Source organism: Oryza glaberrima, chromosome 4 (assembly GCF_000147395.1).
Source record: "Oryza glaberrima chromosome 4, OglaRS2, whole genome shotgun sequence".
Lineage (NCBI taxonomy): Eukaryota > Viridiplantae > Streptophyta > Magnoliopsida > Poales > Poaceae > Oryza > Oryza glaberrima.
Window position 1 is genome coordinate 28230720 of NC_068329.1, and position 25926 is coordinate 28256645.

Consider the following 25926-nt stretch of genomic DNA (forward strand, 5'->3'; position numbering starts at 1 on the left):
ATTTAGCACTTAATACACTAAGCATTCCCATTACCAAATGCTCCAAGATCAATAAAGTTTACCCAGTGAAAATGACTAATGCAAAAGATAGTGAGCAATAATAATGGATGTCCTTTTGATTATATATGTATACAATTGAGGACCAGGCGTTCTTTTGATTATATATGTATACACATGTCAGTTATGCAGCAAATGCCAATGTTAGGTTCGTATTGGCAGATGCTTGCTTCAAAACTGAGAGTTGGAAATCTTTCCAGGCATTTATCGACCTGGATTCCCTGAACCTAGCAGCAAAAGAAGAAATGTCGCATTAATTCATAACTGCAAAATAAATATCAACGCATAATAGAAATGATGGATTATAGTGATATATTACCACATCATCATATAGAGTCCTGTAGTGATGACTGATGAAATAAATCATTATCCCAATTTCTGTTTTGAGTTACGCAAACACACCAAGTCCTCCTAGCGTAACCGTTCAGTCAGTTGGTCAGTTGATTGCCATTGGGCTCTGGGAAATTAAAGAACCGTTTCAACTTCAGCAAACTGAAGTTTACGTCTATTTAAGTATGGAATCTCTTTCCCACTGAAATAGGCCAGACTTCTCAACATCACCAAGTGACAACACAGGAAAACCTGAAAGCCCAGCACTGAAGCTGTTAGAAAACATAACCAGGAGGCTTTGGCAGGCCTGCTCTTCTTCTAGGTGCTCTGCCTCATTGCGATGCATAGCAGGATCCTTCCAAGGTTGATAATAATGCCTGGGAGAATAAACATGGTTAGATCCTGCAGTACAAAAATATCTAATCATAAGAGAAGCATAGACAAATGTAAATGATGTGGTTTTACACACTAGAGGCCATACCATCTCCATGCAGGATTAGCTTCAGCTGGACATTGTATCTGTGAGCACCGCATTTCGATTTGTCCATAACCGCCAATGAAGTTTCTGATAGCTGCTTTAAGAAGGTTAAAAAAAATACGAGTGCAAAGCATTAGCAAGACGGGCGCATGTAAGACCTAGAATTGATAGATTAAAAATTCAAATCACGGTAAACATACCTTGTTTATTGGATCTGTCAAGAAGCAACAAGCAAAGAGCAGCCACCACAGATGGCAAAAAATCTCGGTTCATTTTCAGATGTTTTTGCAGGTACAGTATAATTATAGCTAGTGCCTCATCTGCACTGTGACTGCCAACAGTTTCAACCTTTTCATCATATGTATAGTTCAAGAAAGATTCAAGAGATCCAAAATTGTTGGCATCCCTTGTAAGGTCTCCACACTTTTCATGAGAGATGCAGGAGATTTTCCCAAGAATTATGGAAGCCACTAACCAGCGCAGCATCTTAGAAAGTAGGCACTCGTTTTTTAGTGGCTCTTCATGTGGCATTTTCAGTACAGATCTTTGTTCATCATACAACCAGAAGATGTTAGAAGTTGCCCATGAAACAACAGTTGCTGTCATCGACTTATCCTGCCATTGTCACAAAAAATATAATTTATAAATCCCATTACACAAAATGCATATGAAGACAAAAAAGAAACATGTTACTGCAAATTATATTAATTATGAGGTCCACATTGTTCATGGCACTGCACATTCTCAGTTATTAACAGTACCACATGGTTAGGCACAAAAATATATACAGTAAAATCTTATAAATTCCACATGAATCAAGAGTATGCAAGAATAGGGACAGATAGAGAACAACAAGGCAAGGCACAAATGAAGTACCATTTCAGACAAAACTGGCAGAGGACCATTCATAAGAATGACATCAATGCCAAGTTGCATTGCAAGCTTAACTTCTATGCTTCTTGAGATGCTACCAATAGTTCGGCACAATTTATGTATGCCATGGAGGGATAAAGAGAAATGTGGTTGGTAAATCTTCCTTTTCATAGACAACCTCATCGTTGATGCAATCACATTTAGCACTGAAGTTAGCAATGGAACATTTCCTTTCAACAATTTCATATCTTCAACAAGGACATAAAGGTATTTAGATATTCTTGAGAGTTGCTCAAGGGCGGTTTCTTGGAGCCATTCTGCAATTAATCTTGATGATGTCAAATCATTCACTACCTGGAGAGAGGACATAAAATCATATGTATAGATTAAAAAGCAGATTCACAATACTATCGTAAAGAAAATGATGTGCAAAACATTGCTAAAAAAACTCTCCAAATCATAAAATAATACTAGACCATTGAACAATGTCGTTCTCATAGAAAAACAAATGTTATAATCTGTGATGGTTAATGGTATGCAGGTGACAAACGGCTAAAATAGTGTGTTTGTATCAATCCTATGGGTTCATTGACTGTTTTCTAAAGATATGATTTAGTGACTCATGTTTCAGTAGTAGTTGCTTGACAGAAACAACTGACTGGCATTATCAGGAGTGTGAGTTGCAACCTACTTAACTTGTCTAAAGAAACAGCATTACTAATGAGTGAGAAACATATATTTAGAACTGCATGCACCAATTAATGTTATAAACTAAACTAGGACAGCTGCAATAATTATATATACTTTTAAAGTATTGACACAAGGAAACAGCAAATATCACTGCAGAGTGAATTTGACTTAAGGAACAAAATCAACATTAATAAATCAGTCAGTTCTAGTAATATCAAGCAACGGCAAGAATCAGTCCCACAAAGTAGTTAGTTGAAATGATCCTCATGGTCACCAGCAGAAATCCCATGAAAGAAATGATGGGCTACAACCTACAATCAAGATTCATGAAAAAATATGACAAATCCTAGAGAAATGGTTCTCCAAGTGTATATATGTGGGTACATGCACTGTCCTGCCCAGCTATAGTGCTTCAATATCTGTGCAAAGGTAACACGATGGAATGAATGGATAGGGAACATGGGTGGTTTGGTTTGAATTTTGAAGATTTTACACCAATCTCAAGGCATATGTTTGACTGCAGTGATACATGCAGAAAATACAATAACCAACTCGTACAGTCAAGAATCTCATCTATAAAAGTGTTATAGAAAGTAATGTAAAACAGTGTTTACCTCCAACGCTGACCCAATTACTGTAGAAGAATAGGAGTTTTTTACACTGTCCAGCCCTTCGACATGAGATGAGATTACAGAGGATAACCACAACAGAAGGCCAGAGTCTTTTGTTAAATGATGAGCCAGAACGGGAAGTTTTACACACTTCTTTAGCACCTAAGTTACAAGGGATATTATAAATAAAAACAAAATATTTGAAAATTCGAAGTAGTTACTGGATTCTTGGAAGGCAAAATAAAGTATACAAAGCCAAAATGGATAAGTGAAGCAAATTACAGTAAAAAATACACATCAAGTGCTGCATAGTCCATGGCTTCCAGTGTGGTGTAGCAGGTAAATTAATGTCAAGCGACATGTCAAACTCAAAGTATCATATATTGCTAATTTGTTATGCTCTTATGTTGTTTTGTGTTTTAGACTGCATGCAGCAAACAAGATACTAAGCATGAAAGATTTACTAGATATAAATGGCAGCAGGCTAACTACTAATGTGCATAGTAATAGTAATAATAATAACTACTATAGTGCACCATCTTGAAATCGGTTTATAACGAGAAAATTACAGAGTTACCTGGAGGGTTAAAAGCTTTGTTTCAGAATCTGAAACAGCCGAAGAACCATAGGAAAGAGCAAGCTCTAAAACACCTCCTCTTTTGTATATCTTAGCATCATCTGCTAGGTTTGATCCAGCATATAACAACTGAAGCATCCACAAGCGGTCAGATTTGAAATGCACAGCATTACTCCTTAACAATGCTGGAAATAATGGAATGCTCTGCAGTCACAACAAAATAGTATATATAAGTATGACGCTGTGTTCATTATTCAAAGCTAGTTAATAGGTGTAAATAAACATAACGCACCTGAAGGTTGACAGAGGCAGAATGCATCAAAAACTTACTAATTGTAGCAAACTGAGTATGAGAGCTATCAAGTAGTGTCAAAGATGCTTCTGCGGCAAAAATAGCAATAACAGAAGGTATCCTCTGCCATTGTTCAGATATCCCATTCTGTAGATATGTCAAAAGAAGCTGGAGCTGCCATGTTTCCTTGCTTTTCTGAGAAGCCTGTATTATATAGAAGCAGTGATTCTTCAAGAAAATTACAGATTATTGTAATGAAAACATTCTTTATTCATACAAGCTTTACACACTTACACCTAGTGACTACTATAGAAGATAACCACTCTGTACTCAGATCTACTGTAATGAAACCATTCTTTATTCATTCTGCATGGGATATGACTAAAGAGTTAACCCAGATTTCCTTGTTATCCCTTTTCAGGCTTGTTAAGTTATTTGTCAGGATTATCATATGTATTAGTTGGATCAGTTAAGGAGGGTCCTCAACTCCTCATCTCTTTTGAGTTAAGGAAGAAATGAATTAGCCCCTCAAGTTCCTCTCTCTAGTCTGGTTCCTCTCGACTCTACTCACCACCCTCCAGTTTTTCCTTCAAACCATCATTATCAGTCTATTTCTACAGAATTTTAGTCCCACATCTACCAGAAATCAAACTGCTCCCAGAATGTCAATACAAATTATCTTTTCACAGTGGTTTGAGACAAATAAATATCAAAACCATGAGCCCATGACATTACATATGTGCCTAGAAAGTTAAGAGAACATTCAATGTGTTAGCATTACAAAGACATGTTTAGCTGGCAGTGTAGCAATATAACACAACAACAAGAAATCAAAGTAGGGCTGCCACTGCCAGAGTAGGCAATAACCAGTGGCATTTGAATTCAATAAACCAGTATGACAAAATATCATATCAATATTCAATAAATAGCAGCTGTTCAGTACCTCCAATGATTTTTTGAATGTTCCTAGAGATTCATAACCCAGCTTCCTTAAGTCTTCATCGGGAGATGATATGCTAACTAATGTTATTGCAAGTAGCCCTAGTCGGGAAAATTCAACAGGTTCAATATAGCCCATCAGAAGAGTATGGATTGAGAAGCGCAAGATAAACACAGGATCATAAATCCGAACCGCATCCATGCTTTGAGATGTTGCCTGTCAACCAATACAAGTGTGGTTTAAGAACACAAGGGAGACAAATATACCAGGAAGATAAAGGAGTGTTATTCTGAAAGAAAAAAAAATCTAGAACAAAAATGAAGTCAAAACTTCAATTGACACAAATTACCTTGAAAATATCGCCAAAATTATCTTGCTGAAGCTGTTCCAGTGAAAAAATAGAAGCTCTTGAAGATCTTCTATAGCAAAATTGTAAGGCAGTCATGACACAGAGCTTAGAATCAATGGGTATGTTCTCGCGGAATAGCGACCTTCGCCTATCACTAATTTCCGCATTTTCCATTTTGTGCGTATCAGATGCTGAAAATTCTAGCTTCAGTTCTTCTCTAAATTTCACAGCTGCCTTTCCCCAAAGATGATCCACATCAGTAATGGCTTTGCACTCAGATGACTCTATCTCATTCATAAGGTGAAGTATCTCTAGATCTGTTTCACTAAGAGTTGCACCATAAACAGATAAAAGCAAGAAACCAAGCTCCCTTGATTCATCCAATAGGCTACTGTTATGTTGCCTACTCTTAATATCATACAGTACCCTGAGTAACCTGATGATTTCTACTTTCCTCCTTTCTGGAATGCAGTCTTGGAACTTGTTTTCTTTTGCAAAAGCAGAATCAACTGATTTTAAAATACTTGGTGCTGGCTGAAGCAGGCCCCCAGTGGGATTACAAGCAGATGGGCACTCGGAAACTCCACTGCAGGTTATTGTCGACACAAAATGGGAGTGACCCAGTATGAGTTCAAGAATTTCGTCAGCAGGAAACTTCCCTTCAGATAATACAACAAGTATGCATCGGATTGCTTTTATTACAACAGGATCACTGAATCTATGTAAGAGGGATGATCTGATCAATTGGTTGAGGAAAGGTATTGGCTTCAACTGGTTCAGATGTGACTGAATCTCCGAAGACAACTCAACAATGTTCTTGAGGATTGCATACTCCAAACAACTGACGACATTTTGTTCCTCAGGAGAGGAAAGTAAGATGCCATCACTATGAGGGAAATTCCTGAATATTTTATCCAACGTTCTGACCAATATGCTTATAAAACTCAGCTTTGCATTGTTGACTCGCTTGGACTCCTTCTCTGGGGCTATTTCATTGTTCAACGATCCTCTAGGAGGAGATAACAACATCCTAATCAGTGATATCTTTGCAAATAACTCACTAGTAAGCTTCATAATACCGTTGCATGAAACAGGAGTAACAAAACTGATGTCAGAATCTAAGAGCTCAGATGATTGTGGGCAAATTGAAGCAATTATCTTTAATCGTTGCTTCCGAGGTATCTCTTTCGAATAGAAATAATACCGTAGCATAGTTATTGACTTCCCCAAGAGAGTGTCACCGAAATAATTCATTATATCTTCAACTGATGTGTGTCTAAAGTCACTAAAATCTTCCTCAAAAATACTTCTAGTAACAAAACTTTTCCAACATGGGAAGCCATTATCACTCAAAAGAATTTCACGATAGAAGACTGGAACTGGCTCAAGGAAGTCAACACACTGTCTATTGCCACCACTATGATGCTCTATGAATGATAAGGCAGCAGGCAACAAAAGTATAAAACTATCCTCATGAGTCCATGAAGCATTAGAATCGGAACCCACGACTTGCATAACAGAAGTGTCTTTTTTCAGAATATCCGTGAGCAATTTTCCAAAAAGGCGCATGTGCATAGGATTTGCTCCCAAAAGCAACTGTATAGCTTTAGCTTTAACCTTAGATGTGGGAAACATGCAGTGATGAAGAATGTCAATGGGAGTGTTGGCCACCATTGTTGATAACATCATGTGTAATGCAATATAATCAGTGTTCCTAACTGCAGATATTTCTGTATGGTGGATACGAATTAACATCTTCAGCAAGCAAAGATCAGCAAATTCAAGATTCAATTTAGTAGCAAAATGAAGAATGATATTATAAACTTGCTGAATGGTGGCAATATCACAATTATGAATCTCCAAGCCCCATAATCGACAGGGTCCTGATCTCTGATCAATTTGTTGTAAATAGTCATATAGCATTTCGAAGGCAATATCGGCAGTGTATAGACAACAAAATGCAGCGGGAGCATATGCAGGTGAACTGGAACTGAAACCTTCAAACGTTGAGAACATCCAGTTTGCAAGTTCCAGGAGTCTGACAGGAGATACAAATTTTGCCAGTGTACGGAACATGTAAAAATTTGGCAAAAACAGTCCAAAGTTCCTTTTCTCCATGCAGAGTTCAAACTTCTCCTTGAACAACAGTAGTATTCTCTCAAGCAGTAGCTTCGGAGGGCCAAACAGTGACTCAAGGGATTGATCATCATTATTAGAGTAGTTAGCTCCAAAACTACCAGCTAATAATACAAGGCCATATAGATTACTCAGAAGATTTAAAACAAAACTATCAGCAAGGTGTAGCTTTTCCTTAGAAAAACTAGCAAAATCTTCTTTCACATATTCCACACTCCCATCTGCTAAGTCTTGAAAATTGGATAAAGAGCATGACAAAGACAGGCCAATTATAGGATGCTGGACAACAGACTCAACAATGCCATTAAGACATTCAACTGGATAGAATGCCACTGAAGATTTTGAGTTAGCAGTATCAGCAGTCAAAACTCGAATGCGCTCGAAGATGCTGTCAATAAGAGAGAAGCAAACACCACACAACTGTGCAAGAATATCTGAACACTTCACAGTGTATGATGACAGCAAGTGATGGCTCCAAAATAAGACGACTCTCAAGAAAATTGTCAACTCACTTAATGGGCTTTCAGAAATCTTAGCTTGAAGAAGATGTACAAGCTCATCTTGAAGTAATGGATGTGCCTTTGTGATTTCATCTGGTGCTGAAAATGCGAGGCTTAATACTGATGGTAAGAGTGCACAAAATGGAGTCACATTTAGAAAAGTACTTATCACAGCTGATTCTGAACAAGTTGAGTGCTTTCCCCATTTGTCCTCAACAATATTGACACTATCAACATCAAGATTTCCCTTGATCTGCCTGAGACTGCTGAAGAACATGTCTGGGCAATAACTAGCAACCTTAGCTAGATAATCATGTTGCAGAAAAAGAACTGATGACAAGAACGGCAGATTAGAAGGAAAATGTGTCTTCAGAACATGAAGAAGCTTCGGAAAGCTACTGATAACATCATCTGGTGGTGCACATATGACTGAATATAAGAATGATGTTGCTATATCATCTGGTAAATTGGTGGGTTGCTGATTTGACATTTCCTCAATTGTTCTAGTTACAGAACACAAAGAATTTGCATAAACTTCAGACGAATGCTCAAGGGTGCTGAACAAACTAGAACTCTTTTGGTCAGAAATACTCCTCAAGATATGCAACAAATACATCAGTGGCCTCCATTCAGCAAAACAAATCCTAGAATTTATTTCCTCTGATGAAAATTTACCGAGTCTCTCATTTAGGATGGTGCCTACAAGATCAGGCAATAAAAGCACATCTACCTGTTTATGATCATTGGATCAGTGAAAGAAGAGTAGAAGACCATGCAAGACAGGCAAATAGGCGAGAGAGGACATAAATGCAATACCTGTGACTGCATAATAAGGTAGACTGTGTTGCACACATATAATGAAATTATAGACTTCTCATGTAATTTCACACTTGCAGACTCCGAGTCTAGTAGCCTAAGACATTTCTGGAGAACACAAACAATCAAAGGACTGAAAGATGGAGAATAGCCTACAAATCACAAGAAAAGTTTGAGCATAGGAATAAGTTGGTTCTCATTAGGTAATAATTCAAAAGCGTGGCATACATGGATAAGAACCTGCCAGAAGACTCAGTGTATTAAAGTAAAATAATAGATGCAACAAAGTACCACATTTATAATAAAGAAGTTATAAGGAGACCAGAAGTTTAGAACAAAGTGTAGAACTCCAAGTCTCCGACTGAACAAAAGGAGTGTGGTTCAATTAGATATCCATGTGCATGGCAACTACATAATACAGACAAACAATAGAAAGATAAATAAACCTGTATTCCAATGAAGTTAACAATATCATGATCATATGAAAGATTGTCGGAGGACTTTAACCCCTCAAATGTTAATCCTTCCATTTCATATTATAAGTCATTTTGACTTTTTTCCTAGTCAAACTTTCTTAAGTTTGACTAAACTTATACAAAAATTTAGCAACATCTAAAACATCGAATTAGTTTCATTAAGTCTAGCATTGAATATATTTAGATCATATGTTTGTTTTGTATTGAAAATGCTACTATATTTTTCTATAAATTTAAGTTTGACTAGGAAGAAAGTCAAAGCGATTTATAATATGAAACGGAGGGAGTACAAACTATGATAGCTCACATTGTATTTTAGGTGATATATGTAGCTCATATTGTATTTCTGTTTGGCACCAACATTTCCAATAGCATTCGTATTAAAGAAAACAGGAATTGTACTCCTTGATTTTCATACAAAGACAACCATACCTTCAAACTGGTTAAATTTAGAGATAAGCTTACGGATATGCTCTTGGTATTTGTACAGATTGTTCCCAACTACTGAAATGGCATCACAAAGGAAAGGGGTCACAATGTGTGACAGTCTATTAGATGCTTCAACTCCTAAGCCCTCTCTTTCACAAACTTTGGCCTTGTAACACGGCAAGAAAGCCAACCATGCATCAATCTCTGCAATGTTCTGATCAAAAGCGCCAGAACTCGCCAGAGCAGCTTTAACTAAAATATATGCTTTATCACAGATGCTCTTAACTTGCGAATGCAACATAATGTCAATCAGAGGTTGCAAATACTTGTACATAGATTCTGGAACTTTTTCTGGGCACCAATATCCATCAGATTGACCTGAATACTCAACTAAAAGAGATAAAAGGGACTGCTGTTCATCCATGGACAGATCCAAAGGATTAGGCGGCATAACCTTGAAGAAGTCAAATGATCCATCAAAAGAGCTAGGCATTACCCTCTGAAAAGAAATTGAAGTTAAAAGTTAGAATACCAAAAGAGTAGATTGTGAACGAAACTTAATATATGCATTTGAATATCAAAACATTAAAATCATAAATTGTGAAGGAACATTATCGATTTCCTTTTGCTAGTCACAGAAAACAAAAGGAGACAGAGCAGGAATGGAGGAATTAATTAATTCGAGCAATGAAATAAGCAAATATAGATGAAGTGGAAGGAAATTTAACTGTACCTACCAGATAGAACCTGAGAACATCAAGCAACTTTGAGTGGAAAACATCTCCAACCACTTTTGCATCTTTGATCTTTGGATCTTGCTTATTTAGACCCCATATCTCACACAGAATAGTAGTATGATCATTTGCCAAGTCCATCTCTTGCTCTTCAGGCTCATCCCTAGACAACTCAACATCAATCCCGCCAATAATAATATCAGCATCCTCATCTGTGGCTCCACGTCTCCTTTTCTTTCGAGGAGGCTCAAGCTGTGCATGTTTCTTTTGTTTACTCTGAGAATAATTTTGATGCTTCTGACTAGCAGAAGAGAGTAGCTTGAGAAGAACCTGCGGATCAGGTATAGCTCCACGAACTACATCTTGAATATATTCTCTCAGAGTTATCCACCTATCGACGTGCATTTTGTCTCCATGTAGAACCTCATGTACAATGGATGCATCTGCTGAAGTACAACAGCTTAATCCTGGAAAACCGTCTATTTTGACTGTCACTTTTGTTGAATTATCATGTTCTGACTTTACCCTAGCATTTGATACTATGTCATTGATTACTTCAATTACATCGCACAGAAGGTTGACTGATTCAAAAACAAGTCTCAGAGCACCGTGCTTTACAAGATCATCAGAATGCAGAAGCCCCCTGTTTATCACTGCTCGAGTGCACATATTGGGCACAATGCACTTCAACAGTACTTGCACTTGCTCATCATCAACAGATACCAGATCATGTGAAGTGGACAAAAGATTTTGAAAGATGCCATTACAGTTTACTGAAGATATCATGTCCGCTGCTAGGGATATGGCAGAAAACCTGAGAAACAGTAATTAGATAGGAAAGAGTATACTGCACGCCAATAAAAATTACAGAGATGCTCAGCTCAAAGAACTAACCATGAGGAGGATGGGCGTGGTTCAATGCTGTAAGGGAATTCATTCATGTACGCTGAACAAAGAGACAAACTCTTACTCACAATAGCCAGCAACAAATTCTTGTGGTGAACGACCTCAGTAGCTTTCAACTTCTTCATGAGATCCAGCAGACGTTTCTGGTTACCTCTCAGGTTTGAGCTTGGCATCAGTCCATTTTTTGGATCAGTACACACCATGATTAACACCTCATGAGCAATGTCAGCTGCCTCCCCCGCATCCAAATTCCCAGATATCAAGCTCAGTTGTTCCAGTGTGGCACTACCAAAAAGGACACTCCGGAGCCCTGGTGGGACAAGTGACTCATCTACCAAGACATTATTCCGCAACGTTGAGAGGATATAGACAATGGTATCAGTATCATCGTCTCCGATCCCACGAAGAACCCCTGAATAGAGCTCCCTTTGTTGAAGGATCCATCTTAGCATCCTCGGGTTCCCAACCTCCAAGAATGACATGGCAAACCCAACAAACGATTGCCTTGTGGATCCGAAATCAGTTCCCTTCTTCTGATTCCCCCCATCTCTGCCACCTCTCTTCTTCCGCACCCCCGAGAGCTGCGGCAAAACAGCCATCTTGAAATCAAAGCTCTTAGCAATCTCCGACGCCAACCCTCCACCACGCCTAACAATTGCAGCCAGCAAATCAAGCGCAGCATTCTGCCTCCGGAACTCACCACTGTTCAGCTCCAGATACATGTCGCCCATCTTCTCCTTATCCTCCAGTATCATCCTAGCAACTCCATCCAGGCTCTTCTTAACCAAACCATGCCGCCGCAACTTACCGCCAGGGTGTCCTAAGACAGTAGCAAAGAGCGAAAGTATGTAAGCCATCCCTGGCTTCTCCCTATGCAATCGCCATGCCTCAGCCAGCTCCACGAGCCGTGGCGACTGCTGCACATACTCCCGCAGCACCTCACCCTCAGGGTCACCATCCAATAGCTCAATGAACTCCCTCGACGCGTCGGAGTAGATTTTGATCTCGGCGGTGTGGAGGTTTTTAAGGATATGGATTAGCCTGACCTTACAGGTTGCTCCGAATGACTGGTTCCAGGCCTCCATCCCCACCTTAACCAAATTTTGCTCCCGTTTGGGTTCCGCTTCCTCCATCTCATCGTCTTCATTGAGATCAACATCGAACTGCTCGTCGTCGTCATCTAGGATTCATTAAAAAAAACAGTGAGCATGTTAGTGTTCCATCGAGAAATCCGCACCAAATCGAACCGAATTTACACCAAATTTCACCAAAAACCGGGAAGTATTTTGGTAGCTAGAGGTGCTCACCGAGATATAAATCCTCTTGGACGATTTCATGCTCGTCTTCACCTCCAACGTCGGCGGTGGAGTCCATCGGAGTTTGTCTCCCGGCGAGCGATTGCGAGCACAATGCGGAATCGAGCTGGTAGGGTTTAAGCGAATCGAAGGGTAGGGTTTAAGGGAGGGTATAGAGCTGCAACGGGATGAGACCCCCCGCGGCGGAGGAGGAGAGGACCCGGCGAGCCGCCGCTGTCGTCGGAGGAGGCGAGGACGGCCGGTGAAGTGGCTGCTCGTGGAAGAAGGGGAGTCGCGTCCGGTCGCCGGAGCAGCGGGCAGCGGCGCGAGTCGCGCGCGTTCGCCGCCGTGGAGAAGAAGTCGGCGGCCGGGATGGGAGGGGGGAAAGCAGATGAAAGACAGACCAGGGTTTCACTTCCGTTTACATGGGCTTGGGCTCTATCCACGTGGGCTTCTATTTACATGGGCTCAATCTACGTGGGCTTCTATTTTAATGGGCTGAAAGGCTGAGATATGTGAACACCAGACCAGGTTTGGCCCACCATCATGCGTTTCGTGGCTTAGAATAAGTTCACTTTTACTCTCTTAACAAGTAGTATGCCTAAAAAACTACCGGATATTTTGAACACTCAACTATTAAAGCCGCTGCAATTTGACTCACTTGACGGTTTAGAGGACGGTCTCGCTGATGTGATACCTATGTAGTGTTGACCTAGTGTTTATCCAACGTGAGATATGAATCAGATTAGAAAGCTAGTTAAAGGATTTATAGAGGAGTTATTTCCTCTTGGCTTTGCGTCACGCGTAGCGGCATGCGCGGTAGTTGGATGACTTGGATCGACGCACGGAGCTTTCATTTTTGTTTCGCGTACTACTAGCTTGGAATATGGGCGGGTTAAATGACGTAAAGAATTCTCGAATTAATACGTAGTGCGAGAATGCGAATAGTCCATAAATACCCGCACCGGAAGCGTTCGATATGATATGACCCACCCGCCCGTTCCTTTCCTTTCGATGCCACCCATGGCTAGCAGTTCGACATCGTCGAGATGCCTGACGGCGAGCGTCACCGGGACGCACAACTTGGAGGTGACGAGCTACTCGCTGCTCGAAGGCATGGGGGTCGGCAAGTTCGTGAGCTCGACCACCTTCTCCATCGCCGGCTACGACTGGAACCTCCGCTTCTACCCCGACGGCATCACGGACAACGACAGAAAGGAAGGCTACGTATCCGCCTCTCTGCATCTCGTTGGCACCACGACGGGTGCCATGCCAATTAGGGTGAGATTCCACTTATCCCTACTGAACGGATACGGGTTTGACTAGGGGTGCAAGTGGGGTGGGCTTTTTTTTCGGTCCGCAGTCCCGCCCCACAAAAAAGCCCGCAAATTTGCGGGCGGGCCATCCCGCGTGGACCTTGCAAAATTGTTTGGCCCATCCCGCACAGCCCGCTGGGCGCCACGGCATTAGGGCACGATTGCACGAGAAGCCAGAAGGGGAGATGCCGCTGGATTCGGCGGTGGCGAGACAGCGCCGCAGCCGCCGCTACTCTCGTCGCCGACGCCGACTTCCTCGTCGCCCATCCATCCAGCAGCGAACGCTCTCCATCGCTCCTCCAACAATCCACCTCCCCCCATCGCTGCAACGCTGCCCGTGTTGCCGCCTCCAGCTCTCTACCTACTACGGGCTCCATCGGCAAGGGAGCAGGGAGTTGCAGTTCCAATTGGCTGGCACACCTTGTGCGGCAGCGACGACGGCCGGTCAGTTCTTTTTCCTTCTTCTTCTTCGGTTCTTGTTCAAGATTTGTTTGATGTGCCACTTCCTGTGATTTGTTTGATGTGTGCAAGCAAAGTAATCAAATGTGTTATGTATTGACTGATCAATTTATACTTCAGCGCAGGGAATCGAATTTAAACCATACTACGAAGAGTGAGATTGAGGATTTTCTAATCAAGATATTACACAAAGTTGAGCAATGTCGATCTGTGTTAGGACTGTAGCTGTTTGATGTTGTTAATCACTTTACATGTCAATTATTAATATTAGTGCTTGTGGCTCTGCTAAATCTGTGAGTTCTCTTGCATGTTCTTGAGCTAGTAGCTTTAAAACTGTTTCCTGTTCACTACCCTCTTGTTTTTTGCAATTTTGTATTTTCTTCCCTCTCTTGATAGGTTTAATCTGCAATTTTATAGCTTTCTTCCTTCTCTTGCTAGGATTAATCCTAGCTTGATTTGGGACATGGAGTGCTTATGTGCTTGTATAACTGTTTTCACGTGAAATAATCCAGTCTTGTTGCTGGTTGATGAACCTAATTAAACGAATATCTGCACATTGCGGGCTGTCCCGCGGCGCCCGTCGGGCTGAACAATCCCGCGAGCCGTGCGGGGCGTGTTGCCGTTTGCATGCACAGAGAGTTTGCGGCCGTTGTGGGGCGGGGCGGGACGGCCCACGACCCGTCCCACTTGCAATCCTAGGTTTGACGCATAACTTCGAGCGAGCCGGCAGCGACTGCAGGATCGCCAGGTTCGTCAAGAAATCTGACCTGCAGGAACATGCAATTCGCCGGATTCGGTTCACTGGCAACGACAGCTTCAAGATCGAGTGTTCGCTGACCGTCATAAGCGAGTCTCGCGCTGAAGACGTGAGCACGATCCCAGTCCCGCCGTCGAACCTGCACCAGCACCTCGCCGGCATGTTGCACGGCGTCGAGATCGCGGATGTGGAGTTCAGCGTCGGCGGCGAGCCGTTCCGCGCCCACGCGTGCGTGCTGGCGGCGCGGTCGCCGGTGTTCAGGGCGGAGCTCCTCGGACCAGCTGCTGCACGGAGCATCAAGATCGACGACGACGACGACATGGAGCCCGCGACATTCATGGCGCTTCTTCACTTCATCTACACGGATCACCTGCCGAACGACTCCGGATTCGGCAAAGACGCGGCAATGCAGCGGCATCTGCTGGTGGCTGCCGATCGCTACGGGGTGGACAGGCTGAGGGCGATGTGCGAGGCCAAGCTGTACGAGAGCGTTAGCGTTGGGACGGTCGTGGATTCCCTGGAATTCGCAGAGAAGCACCACTGCGCGCAGCTCAAGGATGCTTGCCTTGGATTCATGGCTTCACCTAACGTTCTTGGTGTCGTCAGGAAAACCGATGGATTCAAGCGTCTCGTGGAGGGCTGCCCTTGGGTCTTGAAGGAGATTTTAGACAAGGTGCCTAGATTCTGAAAAGTTGTGGATTTTTCTTTGGAGAGGATTGGGAGTCCTGGGATGAGTACTTGGCCTTGCTGACATGCTTGATTTCAGTAAGATCAACGACACTGTGCACTGAAGTTTATCTATGTTCGGTTACAATCCATATCCTGCTTATTGATCCAGCTAATAAGCTTATTGACATGTAGGCCCGATGATATGAGATCCACATGTCAGTGAGCAGTTACTGCATATCCCATGTAGTGCCGCATTATTAGTACTATATGGAGCATATTTTTTAGATAATGACTACATGGAGTATAGTTTTTAGATAATGACTATATGGAGTATATGCTAGTATTGTGATAGTATTATTCTGAACTCTGAACTTGTCCAATGCTTCCCATCAAAACTTAACGAGAGTGATCTAAGCGCCTACCTAAGTTTCTATATATTTGTCCGATGAGTATAAGGACTCATTCTAAGAGTATACTCCTTTGTTTTATATTATAAATCATTTAACTTTATTCTTAGTCAAAGTTTTTTAGGTTTGACCAAGTTTATAGAAAAAATTAGTTCTCCCTCTGTTTCATAATATAAGTCATTTGATTTTTTTCTAGTTAAACTTTGTTAAATTTGATCAAGTTTATATAAAATTTTAGACACATCTAAAATATCAAATTAGCTTCATTAAATCTAGCGTTGAATATATTTTGATAATGTATTTTTTTGTTTTATTTTTATGTGTACTAGAAAAAATGTCCGTGCGTTGCAATGGGTGAAGTTTATTTTAATCTTATTATTGTTATATGGTTTAGTTAAAATGAAATTCGTTGTGGGAGTTCGCTTGGATATATATTTTTTTAGAAAATCATGAGCTGCAGTTAGGAGTTCGATCATCTCAAGTTAGCATGGGAGTTTTTTTTTAAAATAGATCTCTTACATGATTCCTTATGTATTACCAAAAGTGAACGATCTTAAAACTAACTCAAATACGGATATGTATTTTCAAAAGCAAACGAACTTAAAAATCGACTCATATACGGATGACATAGAGATATAGATTAAAACCAAAACATAAAATTAAAGCTGACTCAAACACGGATGACGAACCACGGAAACATCTTTAATTTTTATAACCGACTCAAACACGGATGACGGACCGCGGAAATATCTTTAACTTTTTTAATAGATAATAGACTAGAGTAAAACTTGTTCTAAAAAAACTAGAGTACTGAACAGCTTCCATTGATCCTTCTCATGCTCATTTGACCTGCATTATTCATTAGCATCATCTAGTAAATGTTTGCTACACCAAGAGCTCCTCCAAACACTTGGCAACATCACTTGAACCGTTCCTATGAAGAGCTTGAAGAGAACTCATGGAAATACCAAATGTGTCTCGTAGTTTGAAATATCACATGTTAAATGCTTGATGACATCGAGAGTTCCCCCAAACACTTCACAATAGGCATTGAAATAGTGCCACGTGAAGTGTTCGAAGGGAACTCACGGTGATACCAAACTAGGCTCCACCTCTTTGTAGTTTAAAATGTCACGTAATAAGTGCTTGGTGACATCGAGAGTTCCCCCAAACACTTCACATAGTAGGCCTTGAAATAGTACCATGTGAAGTGATTGAAGGGAACCCGCGATAATACCAAACGTGGCTCTCATCTCATTCTTGTGGTTTAAGCACTACATTAAATGTTTGGTGATATCGAGAGTTCCCCCAAACACTTCACACAATAGGCCTTGAAACAGTGCCACGTGAAGTGGTTGAAGGGAACTCTCGATAATACCAAAAGTGGCTCCCATCTCAATCTCGTGGTTTAAACACTCTGTTGAATGTTTGGTGATACCGAGAGTTCCCCCAAACACTTCACATAGTAGGCATTGAGATAGTGCCACGTGAAGTGTTTGAAGGGAACTCACGACAATACCAAACGTGGCTCTCAATCTTGTAGTTTAAACACTATCTACTAATTGTTTGATGACACCGAGAGTTCCTCCAAACACTTCACAACAACCCTATAAATAATGGTGTCGTATGAAGTGCTTAAAGAGAACTCTTGATAATACCAAACGTTTCTCTCATTTCTTGTAGTTTAAACACTATCTACTTAAATGCTTGGCGACACTAAGAGTTCCCCCAAACACTTCACGACAACTCTTAATGCAGTGTGTCGTAAAGTGCTTGAAAGGAACTCCTAGGGACTCCAAACCTAATCATTCTCTGTCACTTACAAATTCATAAAGTACAAGCACTTACATACCTAACTTGAAAATGCTGAGCGTCAACTGGAGTTCCCCCAAGCACTTCACTATACATAGCTAGCTTTTGGCCCCATGATCACAGTTATGTAACAGTGCAATGCAATGAGGCGTAGCCATAGCTATCTACTGAAGTAGATTGAGGAGAACTCCAGTGGACAACCAACCAAATTTTGACTCCCTAGACCTGATTACTTCATTTTTGATGTGGACCACTTCACTTGTTTAATCTGCCTTGCTGATGAGCACAGAGCCGGTGGCTATTTATAAGTGTATGTATGACTAAAGAGTAAGCTAGCTAGCTATCTGTCTCCTGTGGACTGTGGTGTGTGTGTGCATATGGTCGTCCTTGCAATGCGGTTGGCATATATTGGATGAACTTGGCAACGGATGCACCTAGCCGTGATGCAGACTAGGTTAGAAGATGGAGTGTAGTGAGGAGAATCCAATGTGATCTTTGGGCTGCACTGATCTCCGAATCGTAGAAAGCATGCATATGTGGAGCAAAAAAGTGCCCAGCCCTGCAAATTCCTTATCACCAGCAGAGCACTGTGTCGTCGCCCGGTTTCTGTCCACGCACATTTCTTTCACCTCAACAAAGATGGAGAGAAATCGTCCTGACCATTGACTTGCTGCAAATGCGTGCAAATTGCAAGCCCCGGGAGGAAACATGTGTATGTAAGATTGGATCACGAGTAATTTGCTTAGTTTGTACTAGGCTTCGTAGCACGTCACTGCGTTCGTCGTTGCGTTGCGTTGTTCCTGGTCTTTTCTGATGTGATCGGTTTGCAATATGCCCATTTACCGGTAGTGCTTACTACTGCAGTAGTGAAGTGCTCCTACTGAATTCTATTACCATCCCAAAATATAATAATTTAGAATTGGATGAGACACATTCTAGTCTAATAAATCTGAAGAATAAATTATTATATTTTGGGACGGAGGGAGTACCATTCTCTTAAACTAGTTAATGAGTTGAGAATCTAGTGATGATGAAATTACCCTACGAACGTCAGATCATCATGTATGAGAGCACATATTAAAGTATATATTCAGTTGTCTTTTGCATGTCGGCGACCAGTGGGTGTCACAGGTTCCCCAGTCATAGAGGACAGCAATCATACAGATAAACAATGGAAAAACAAGCCACCTAATCTGGCACCTTTTCTTACTGCTACTCCCTCCGTTCCATAATGAAAGACGACTTTCTAGCATTGATCATATTTATATAGATGTTAATATAGACATATATTTGTGAGCAAGTATTAAACTACTTGCATGTCGGCGACCAGTATATATAAATATGTGTAATGTAAGAAAGTCTTATATTATAAAACGGATGAAGTATTAAACTACTCCATCATATATACTCCCTCTGTCCCATAAAATACGAATCTAGAATTGAATATGACATATTCTAGTACTATGAATCTGGACATATGTATATCATCCGGTACTAGGTTGATTTTTTATGAGACCGAGGGACTAAGAATCTAGAATCAGATTAAATATTTTTTAGTACTACGAATCTAGACATGGTATCTCATCCGGTTCTAGATTCTTATATTTTGAGACGGAGAAATATAAAATATTTTGGACGGATGTGACACTTCTTAGTGTTACGGATCTGAAAAGGGAGTACTAGTAAGTGTCTCGTCTATCCAAAATCTCTTATATTTGAAAATAAAGTGAGTATGAAAAAAAGTTGGACACACACAAACAGTGGGATGGCAGCATTTTCTCAGCCACCTGATAATCGATGAGTCATATTCCCAAACCCCAAAACCATATGCTCAAAAAGGGGAAAGAAAAAAAAGGTGAAGAAGGCGTCCAGGTTCAATGTATGCGACCCTTGGCATTGCAAGGACAATCTTTCAGACCCACCAGCTGACCACTTTCAAAGCATGTCCAAATAGCAGGCTAGGTTCCAGCTTTAGGAGGAGGGGAGAGATATTTGCAGTATAAGTAGCTTTGGAGAAGGAACATTCCTAAAGCCAAGATGCATCAAGAACTGTTCTTCTTCAAGCTGTAGCCTGTAGGAGCGGTTGCGTCAGATGGAGTTCCCCCATTCTTCACTTCTGGTTCTTGTTTGCTTCTTCAGGTAGAGCTGGTTTGGTTTTGGTGATTTTCGTGTTCATGATTCATGGAGAGATGGATTTGTTTCTCAGTATCCTTATGTATGTTGTAGCTGGATCATTTCAAAGCAAATAAATCGACGATGAGTAAAGAGATTATCTGTGTTTCTCGATCTTTCTAGTTACTTGTCTATTTGTGTGTTCGGATGTGATGACCTCAAGAAATGCAAATGAGTTAGTTTCATGCTGCCGTTTAGAGATCGAAAGGTCACAGATCCAACAGGCAAGCAACCCATCAGTGTCAAGATGTTTAGGCCGTGTACCTACACCTCTGTACTACTGGGCATCTCGATTCTGCAACGCAAAATCTCACGAGGTTTCTGATGAACTTTAATAGCCGATATCATGCCGTGGTAACCAGGTTTACAAACTGTACCGTTCTCGTGGTTATCACGTGTAATAACCTTCTCAATTTTTAAAATCACGATATGTCTTACGGTAACCGTACGATGACAATAACCACATCGGTTTGGTAAACCCTAGTAGTAACGTACACGAGTCTTTGCAGCCAGGCAGCCAGCTCAAGTTATGAACCATGATGCGTAAATCGTGAACCATAAGTTGAAAATGAGTGATACGTGGGTCAGGATGGTTCACCATTTGGAAATAAGTTATCATCCAAATGGGCATATATAGTACAGTGCCAAGGTGAAACATCGAACTTATAGCAAAGGGAAAATTGAAACCATGCCATTATAATTTTGCAAAATTTGAGATATGCCATCCTGACCCACGTATCACTCATGTGGGTCCTATATGTCATTGAGATACCGATGACATATCTCAAACTTTACAAAATTATAATGGCATGGTTCAAAAGGTTTCATTCGACCTCTGATTCACCCCATCCTAGATATGCCATCGGTTGGTCACAGGACATCAAAGGCAGGTGATGGGAATTGAGTTAATTTTCACCCAAATATATAGCAAAAGAAAGGTTTCAGCTGACTTCAGATTCACCCCTCCTAGCTATGCCATCGTCCAACCGGACGAGAAGTCATGTGGCTACATCACTACATGCCCATAGCAGAATCTCCAAGGGACAACAAGGATATATATACATGGTGAGATCGAGAGTAGATGTGGAGTTCTAGCAGACTTCCATATCAAATCTAAGGCAGATCCCAATGTTGAATAGCTCCTGATATAGCAGCTTTGCGCCGTATGGGCGTATGGCACATAACACATTGATCCTTACTATATCTTTTTTCTGAAGAGCGACAGAACCCACGTGATTAATACAATTATGATGTAATTATAGTGTACTTTCAAAAATCTCTAGGTGACATGCTAATTATGTGAAAACAAAGGTAATGATATCGAATCCCTTACATGTGCGTGAGTTATCAGTTTATGTGCATCGAGGGGAAGCAACGATAAAGTGCAACCCCCGAATGAGTGAAGATTCTATCATGTACCATCATCACCTATACCCTCAATATCAAAAATGTAATAGACAATCTATTACTACCTTTATCCCAAAATATAACAATCTATTACAATATGAGATATATCTTAGACCAACGATCTGGACAGGCCAAGATCTTTGGATTAAGATATGTCCTATCTATTCTCAAATTACTATATTTTAGAACGGTGGGAGTACTATATATATGGCTCTCATTTTATTTCTTTTTCTCGTTGCTTTGTTTGGCTGTATACCTCTGTACATATATCTACTCCATTTTTTTTTCTTTTCGAAGGATATAAGCAAGATAAGCAAGAAGTGTCGCACGTCCAGTGATCGTCGCCGGCGAATCGCCATGCTATTGGGCCTGTCGAGACAACTCCAGCACGGCCCAATCGCTGCCCAAATTGGGCCATCTATTCTGTCGCTCGCACGGATACCGCTTTTGTTTTTCTCTGGATTCTGAACTCATATACTTTGGCGCCGGTCACGTATACACAACAACTATATATAATCAAAGAGATGCACACAGATACGTATGTGTTTGGAAACACCCTGATTTGTTGCGAACTTCAGCTTGGAGCATCTTGATCGACAAGACAAACTCTGTATTTACATGTTGTTGTTTTTTGTTGTTGTTCAAGCTTCGTTGTTCTCCTTCGATCTTCGCCATGGGCAACAGCTTGTTCTCCATGGCGAGCAGCACTTCTCCTTCAGATGGTCGATCCCCACGGCTGCCGGAAACACTGTCGAGGTGCGTGACGGCGAGCGTCGCCGCTGCGCACAATTTCGAGGTGACACGGTACTCGCTGCTCGCCGGGGTGGGCGCCGGCGAGTTCGTCACCTCGGGCACCTTCTCCGTCGACGGCCACGACTGGAACATCCAGGTCTACCCCGACGGGTGGAAGCAGGAGATGAACGCCGGCTACGTGTCGGTCTTCCTGTGCCTCTGCGGCGGAGCAACCGGCGTCAGGGCGAAGTACACGCTGAGCCTTTCGGAGAACGGCGGCGAGTCCGTACAACGGAGCTTGACGCATCGGTTCGACACGGTGGGCGCCTTCTGGGGATTCCCCAGGTTCATGGAGAGGCCCAGGCTGCGGCAATGGCTGCTTCGCCGCGGCCCCGGCGGCGGCGACGACTGCGTCAAGCTCAGGTGCTCCCTGACCGTCATCAGGGAGCCTCGCACCGAGGGCGTGGCCGCCGTCGCCGTGCCGCCGTCGGACATGCGCCGGCACATGGCGAACATGCTGAGGGGCGGCGACGGCGCGGACGTGGTGGTGCTGGTGCGCGACCAGCCGTTCCGCGCCCACCGCTGCGTGCTCGCCGCGCGGTCGCCGGTGTTCAGGGCGGAGCTCTTCGGCGGCGGCCACATGAGGGAGAGGCGGACGAGCTGCGTCGTCGTCGACGACATGGAGCCCTCCATCTTCTCGGCATTCCTCCACTTCATCTACACGGATTCCTTGCCAGAAAACCCGGACACACCTGGCGATGATCAAGATTGCATGGCGATGCAGCATTTGATGGTGGCAGCCGATCGGTATGGCCTGGACAGGCTCGTGCTGATCTGCGAGGAGAAGCTGTGCCGCGGCATTGACGTGCAGACGGTGGCGACGACGCTGGCTTTGGCAGAGCAGCATCAGCGTGTAGCGCTCAAGGATGCTTGCCTTGGTTTCATAGTCTCTCGGGGTGTTCTTGGCGCTGTCGCTAGGACTGATGGGTTTAAGCATCTGCTCACGACCTGCCCGTCGATTATGGTGGACATTTTAGACAAGGTTGCCAGCGTCATGAGCAAGTAATAATAGATTCATAGTCTAGTCTTTCTGATCTTATGAGTAACTTTTATTAGTGACTAACAAAGTAGTACTGTAGTAGTAATAAAGTTCGAGACTGAGTTTGCGACGCGACATGATTTGCAGTATCACAGTAGTTCTATTTTTTGTTGGTTTCATGCTTGCCTGGAAACATATCGAAAAAGAACTGAAGATTAGAGTCACATTGTTGTTTCGGTACTCAAATTGCATTCCTCTGAACTCTGAAGCAGTCACTCTGTTCTTCTTTGGTGTCCCCTGTGTGTTGCTGTTCTATTTCCAGGTGTGATTATTGTTCTGTTTGGCGCCATTATTATCTAAGTTTTTGTTTCTGTTACACATTTTGGTCGAGTTTAACTCGAGATGAGCAAATTCTTTAACTTTGTTCCCGGTTGTAACTTGTGAGCCTGTGGCGGAGCAGGTTCAGATTCGTCAGAAACCAAAAAAAAAAAAAGAAGTTCAGATTCGTTAGTGGCACAGGCTCTCTCAGCCCTGACCAAAAATGGGCTAATCTAGTTGGTCAGGCCTGTGGCGGGCATGTTCAGATTCTGCAGTTTTGGGCCGGAATCACCAGTTTTGGGCCGCCTAGTCAGACGCATGAACGGCCACGTGGCACGTGATTCGTCCGTGCGCACCCGTGGATCACAGGCCTCGTGGCGGGGGTTTCGGTCGTGCGCACTGTGGAGTACAGGTCGGCAGGGAGCCAGGTCAATCGAATCGAGTCGAGTCGAGGAGAGAGAGAGAGAGAGAGAGAGAGACTCAGGGAGGGTTTCGTTTCCGTTTCTTGCGCCTCCTCCAACCGCGGCGGCCGTCAGTGGGGAGCCTCGTCGGCGTCCGCCTCCGCCATTCGCGAGAGGAATTCAGGTGATCCCTCTCCCTACCAGAGCCGCGCTCCCCTCCGATCCTCCCCGAATCTGGATGATCTCCCCCGATTCCGCCCGGCTTCGCTGATCCCCCCTCCGCCGCCGCGGCGGGTGGGCTATCCCGCTTGTCGGAATCGATCGATTTCTGAGGCCTTGGATTGTGATGAGGTCATGGATATCGGGCCGCATAGCATCCAGCTGATCGCGCCGCCGTCCCTCTATCACGCCGCCTCCGCTGCCGCCATGGGTGATCACCGCGACCCGGCTTTCCCCGCGGCGGCGGGCGGCTGCCGGCTGCCCAAGACGTCGTCGGTGAGCGTCACGGAGTCCGTCACCGCGGTGCACGATTTCAAGGTGACGAGTTACTCGCTGATCGAGGGGCTGGGCATCGGCAGGTACGTCAGCTCATCCACCTTCACCGTCGGCGGCGTCGACTGGGCCGTCAGGTTCTACCCCGACGGCTCCACCGTCACCTGCCTCGGGAACGCGTCGGCGTTCCTCTACTACTGCGGCAGGGAGAAGGAGGTCAGGACCAGGTTCACCCTGAATCTGCTCGGCAAGGACGGCAAATTGTCGCAGGTGACCAATTCCTACATGAAGCACACCTTCTCCCCGGCGAGTGACAATTGGGGATTCATCAAATTCGCCGAGAAATCGAAGCTGCAGAGCTCGCCGTTCCTCCACAACGACTGCCTGACCATCAGGTGCTTGCTGACCGTCGTCAGGGATTCCCACACCAAGGATGTTGAGGTCAATTCTGTTGTTGTCCCACCGTCCAACCTGCATACCGATTTTGAGAACATGCTCCAGGATGGTGAAGGTTCAGATGTGACATTCACCGTGGGTGGCCAAGAGTTCCGTGCTCATAGATGTGTTCTTGCCTTCCGGTCCCCGGTGTTCAAGGCCGAGCTTTTCGGTCCGATGAAAGAAAATGGCACGCAATGTATCAAGATCGACGACATGGAGCCTGAGGTTTTTGAGGCTCTTCTTCACTTCATTTACACAGATAGGCTGCCAGATAGCTGCAGAGATGGCAAGGCTGCAGCAATGCAGCACTTGCTAGTTGCCGCGGATCGGTACGGAGTGGACAGGCTGAGGCTGATTTGTGAGAGGCGGCTCAGCGAAACCATTGATGTGGAAACAGTGGCAACCACTCTTGTTTTAGCAGAACAACATCACTGCTCGCAGCTGAGACAGGCTTGCATTGGGTTTGTGGCATCTCCAAACATGCTTGGGCCAGTCATAGAAAGCGATGGATTTAAGCATCTGGTAGAAAGCTGCCCGTTGATTATGAAGGAGATCTTGAGTAAGGTTTCACATATTTGGATTGACAAGTCTTGCTGAGAAGTTTATTAAGCTATCACTTTTGTAGTAGTACATCTTAGTAGTTATGAAAGTCATGATCAGTTATCTACATCTCTATATGCGACTTTGATCTTTTTAAGTTGTGTGATCCTTCCAACGCCTAATATGTATGAACAGTAGAAATCTTATGTATATGGATGACTCCTTAGCACCATGGTGTAAGTTTGGGCATTCTTCCCCTTTTCATCTTTTTTGAAATGTTGGATTTACTCTATACTCACATGCTTTCCTGAATGTATAATGACTAGTTTTTTGAGTGGAATATATACGGACTAATAATCATTAATTCAACTCTGTCTTGGTGATATAAATCATCATTTCAACTCTGAACATCTCACATTCTTTGGTCCAACCCATACATCAGAGCATGCCCAACAATCCCCCAATATTTGATTCCCAA

The 25926-nt window shown here is 42.9% G+C and overlaps 4 protein-coding genes across 6 annotated transcripts; 3 read left to right on the forward strand and 1 right to left on the reverse strand.

Annotated features, from left to right (window-relative positions):
- Positions 1-91: 91 nt before the first annotated feature.
- LOC127772130 (uncharacterized) lies at positions 92-12874 on the reverse strand. Of its 3 annotated transcripts, none has more exons than XM_052298121.1 (15): positions 12502-12874; positions 11183-12374; positions 10292-11102; positions 9558-10053; positions 8650-8801; positions 5198-8563; positions 4852-5064; positions 3909-4112; positions 3617-3820; positions 3043-3201; positions 1742-2092; positions 1066-1480; positions 869-959; positions 377-764; positions 92-284 (listed from the first exon to the last, which is right to left on the reverse strand). In XM_052298121.1, the coding sequence occupies exons 1-14, from the start codon at positions 12566-12568 to the stop codon at positions 563-565; spliced, it is 7923 nt and encodes a 2640-aa protein (XP_052154081.1). In that variant the 5' UTR covers positions 12569-12874; the 3' UTR covers positions 92-284; positions 377-562. The 3 variants fall into 3 exon arrangements, with proteins under 3 accessions (XP_052154081.1, XP_052154080.1, XP_052154079.1); XM_052298120.1 differs by having other exon boundaries at positions 92-278; positions 869-962; XM_052298119.1 differs by having other exon boundaries at positions 869-962.
- A 638-nt stretch (positions 12875-13512) lies between these two features.
- On the forward strand, positions 13513-15709 carry LOC127772282 (BTB/POZ and MATH domain-containing protein 1-like). Its single transcript, XM_052298306.1, has 2 exons — positions 13513-13730; positions 15004-15709. Exons 1-2 carry the CDS (start codon positions 13513-13515, stop codon positions 15707-15709), a joined length of 924 nt encoding a protein of 307 aa, XP_052154266.1.
- Positions 15710-22161: 6452 nt separating this feature from the next.
- On the forward strand, positions 22162-23286 carry LOC127772365 (BTB/POZ and MATH domain-containing protein 1-like). The gene has a single exon (XM_052298400.1). The coding sequence runs from the start codon at positions 22162-22164 to the stop codon at positions 23284-23286; it is 1125 nt and encodes a 374-aa protein (XP_052154360.1).
- Positions 23287-24032: 746 nt separating this feature from the next.
- On the forward strand, positions 24033-25740 carry LOC127769508 (BTB/POZ and MATH domain-containing protein 2-like). Its single transcript, XM_052295093.1, has one exon. The coding sequence runs from the start codon at positions 24333-24335 to the stop codon at positions 25503-25505; it is 1173 nt and encodes a 390-aa protein (XP_052151053.1). The 5' UTR covers positions 24033-24332; the 3' UTR covers positions 25506-25740.
- Positions 25741-25926: the final 186 nt, after the last annotated feature.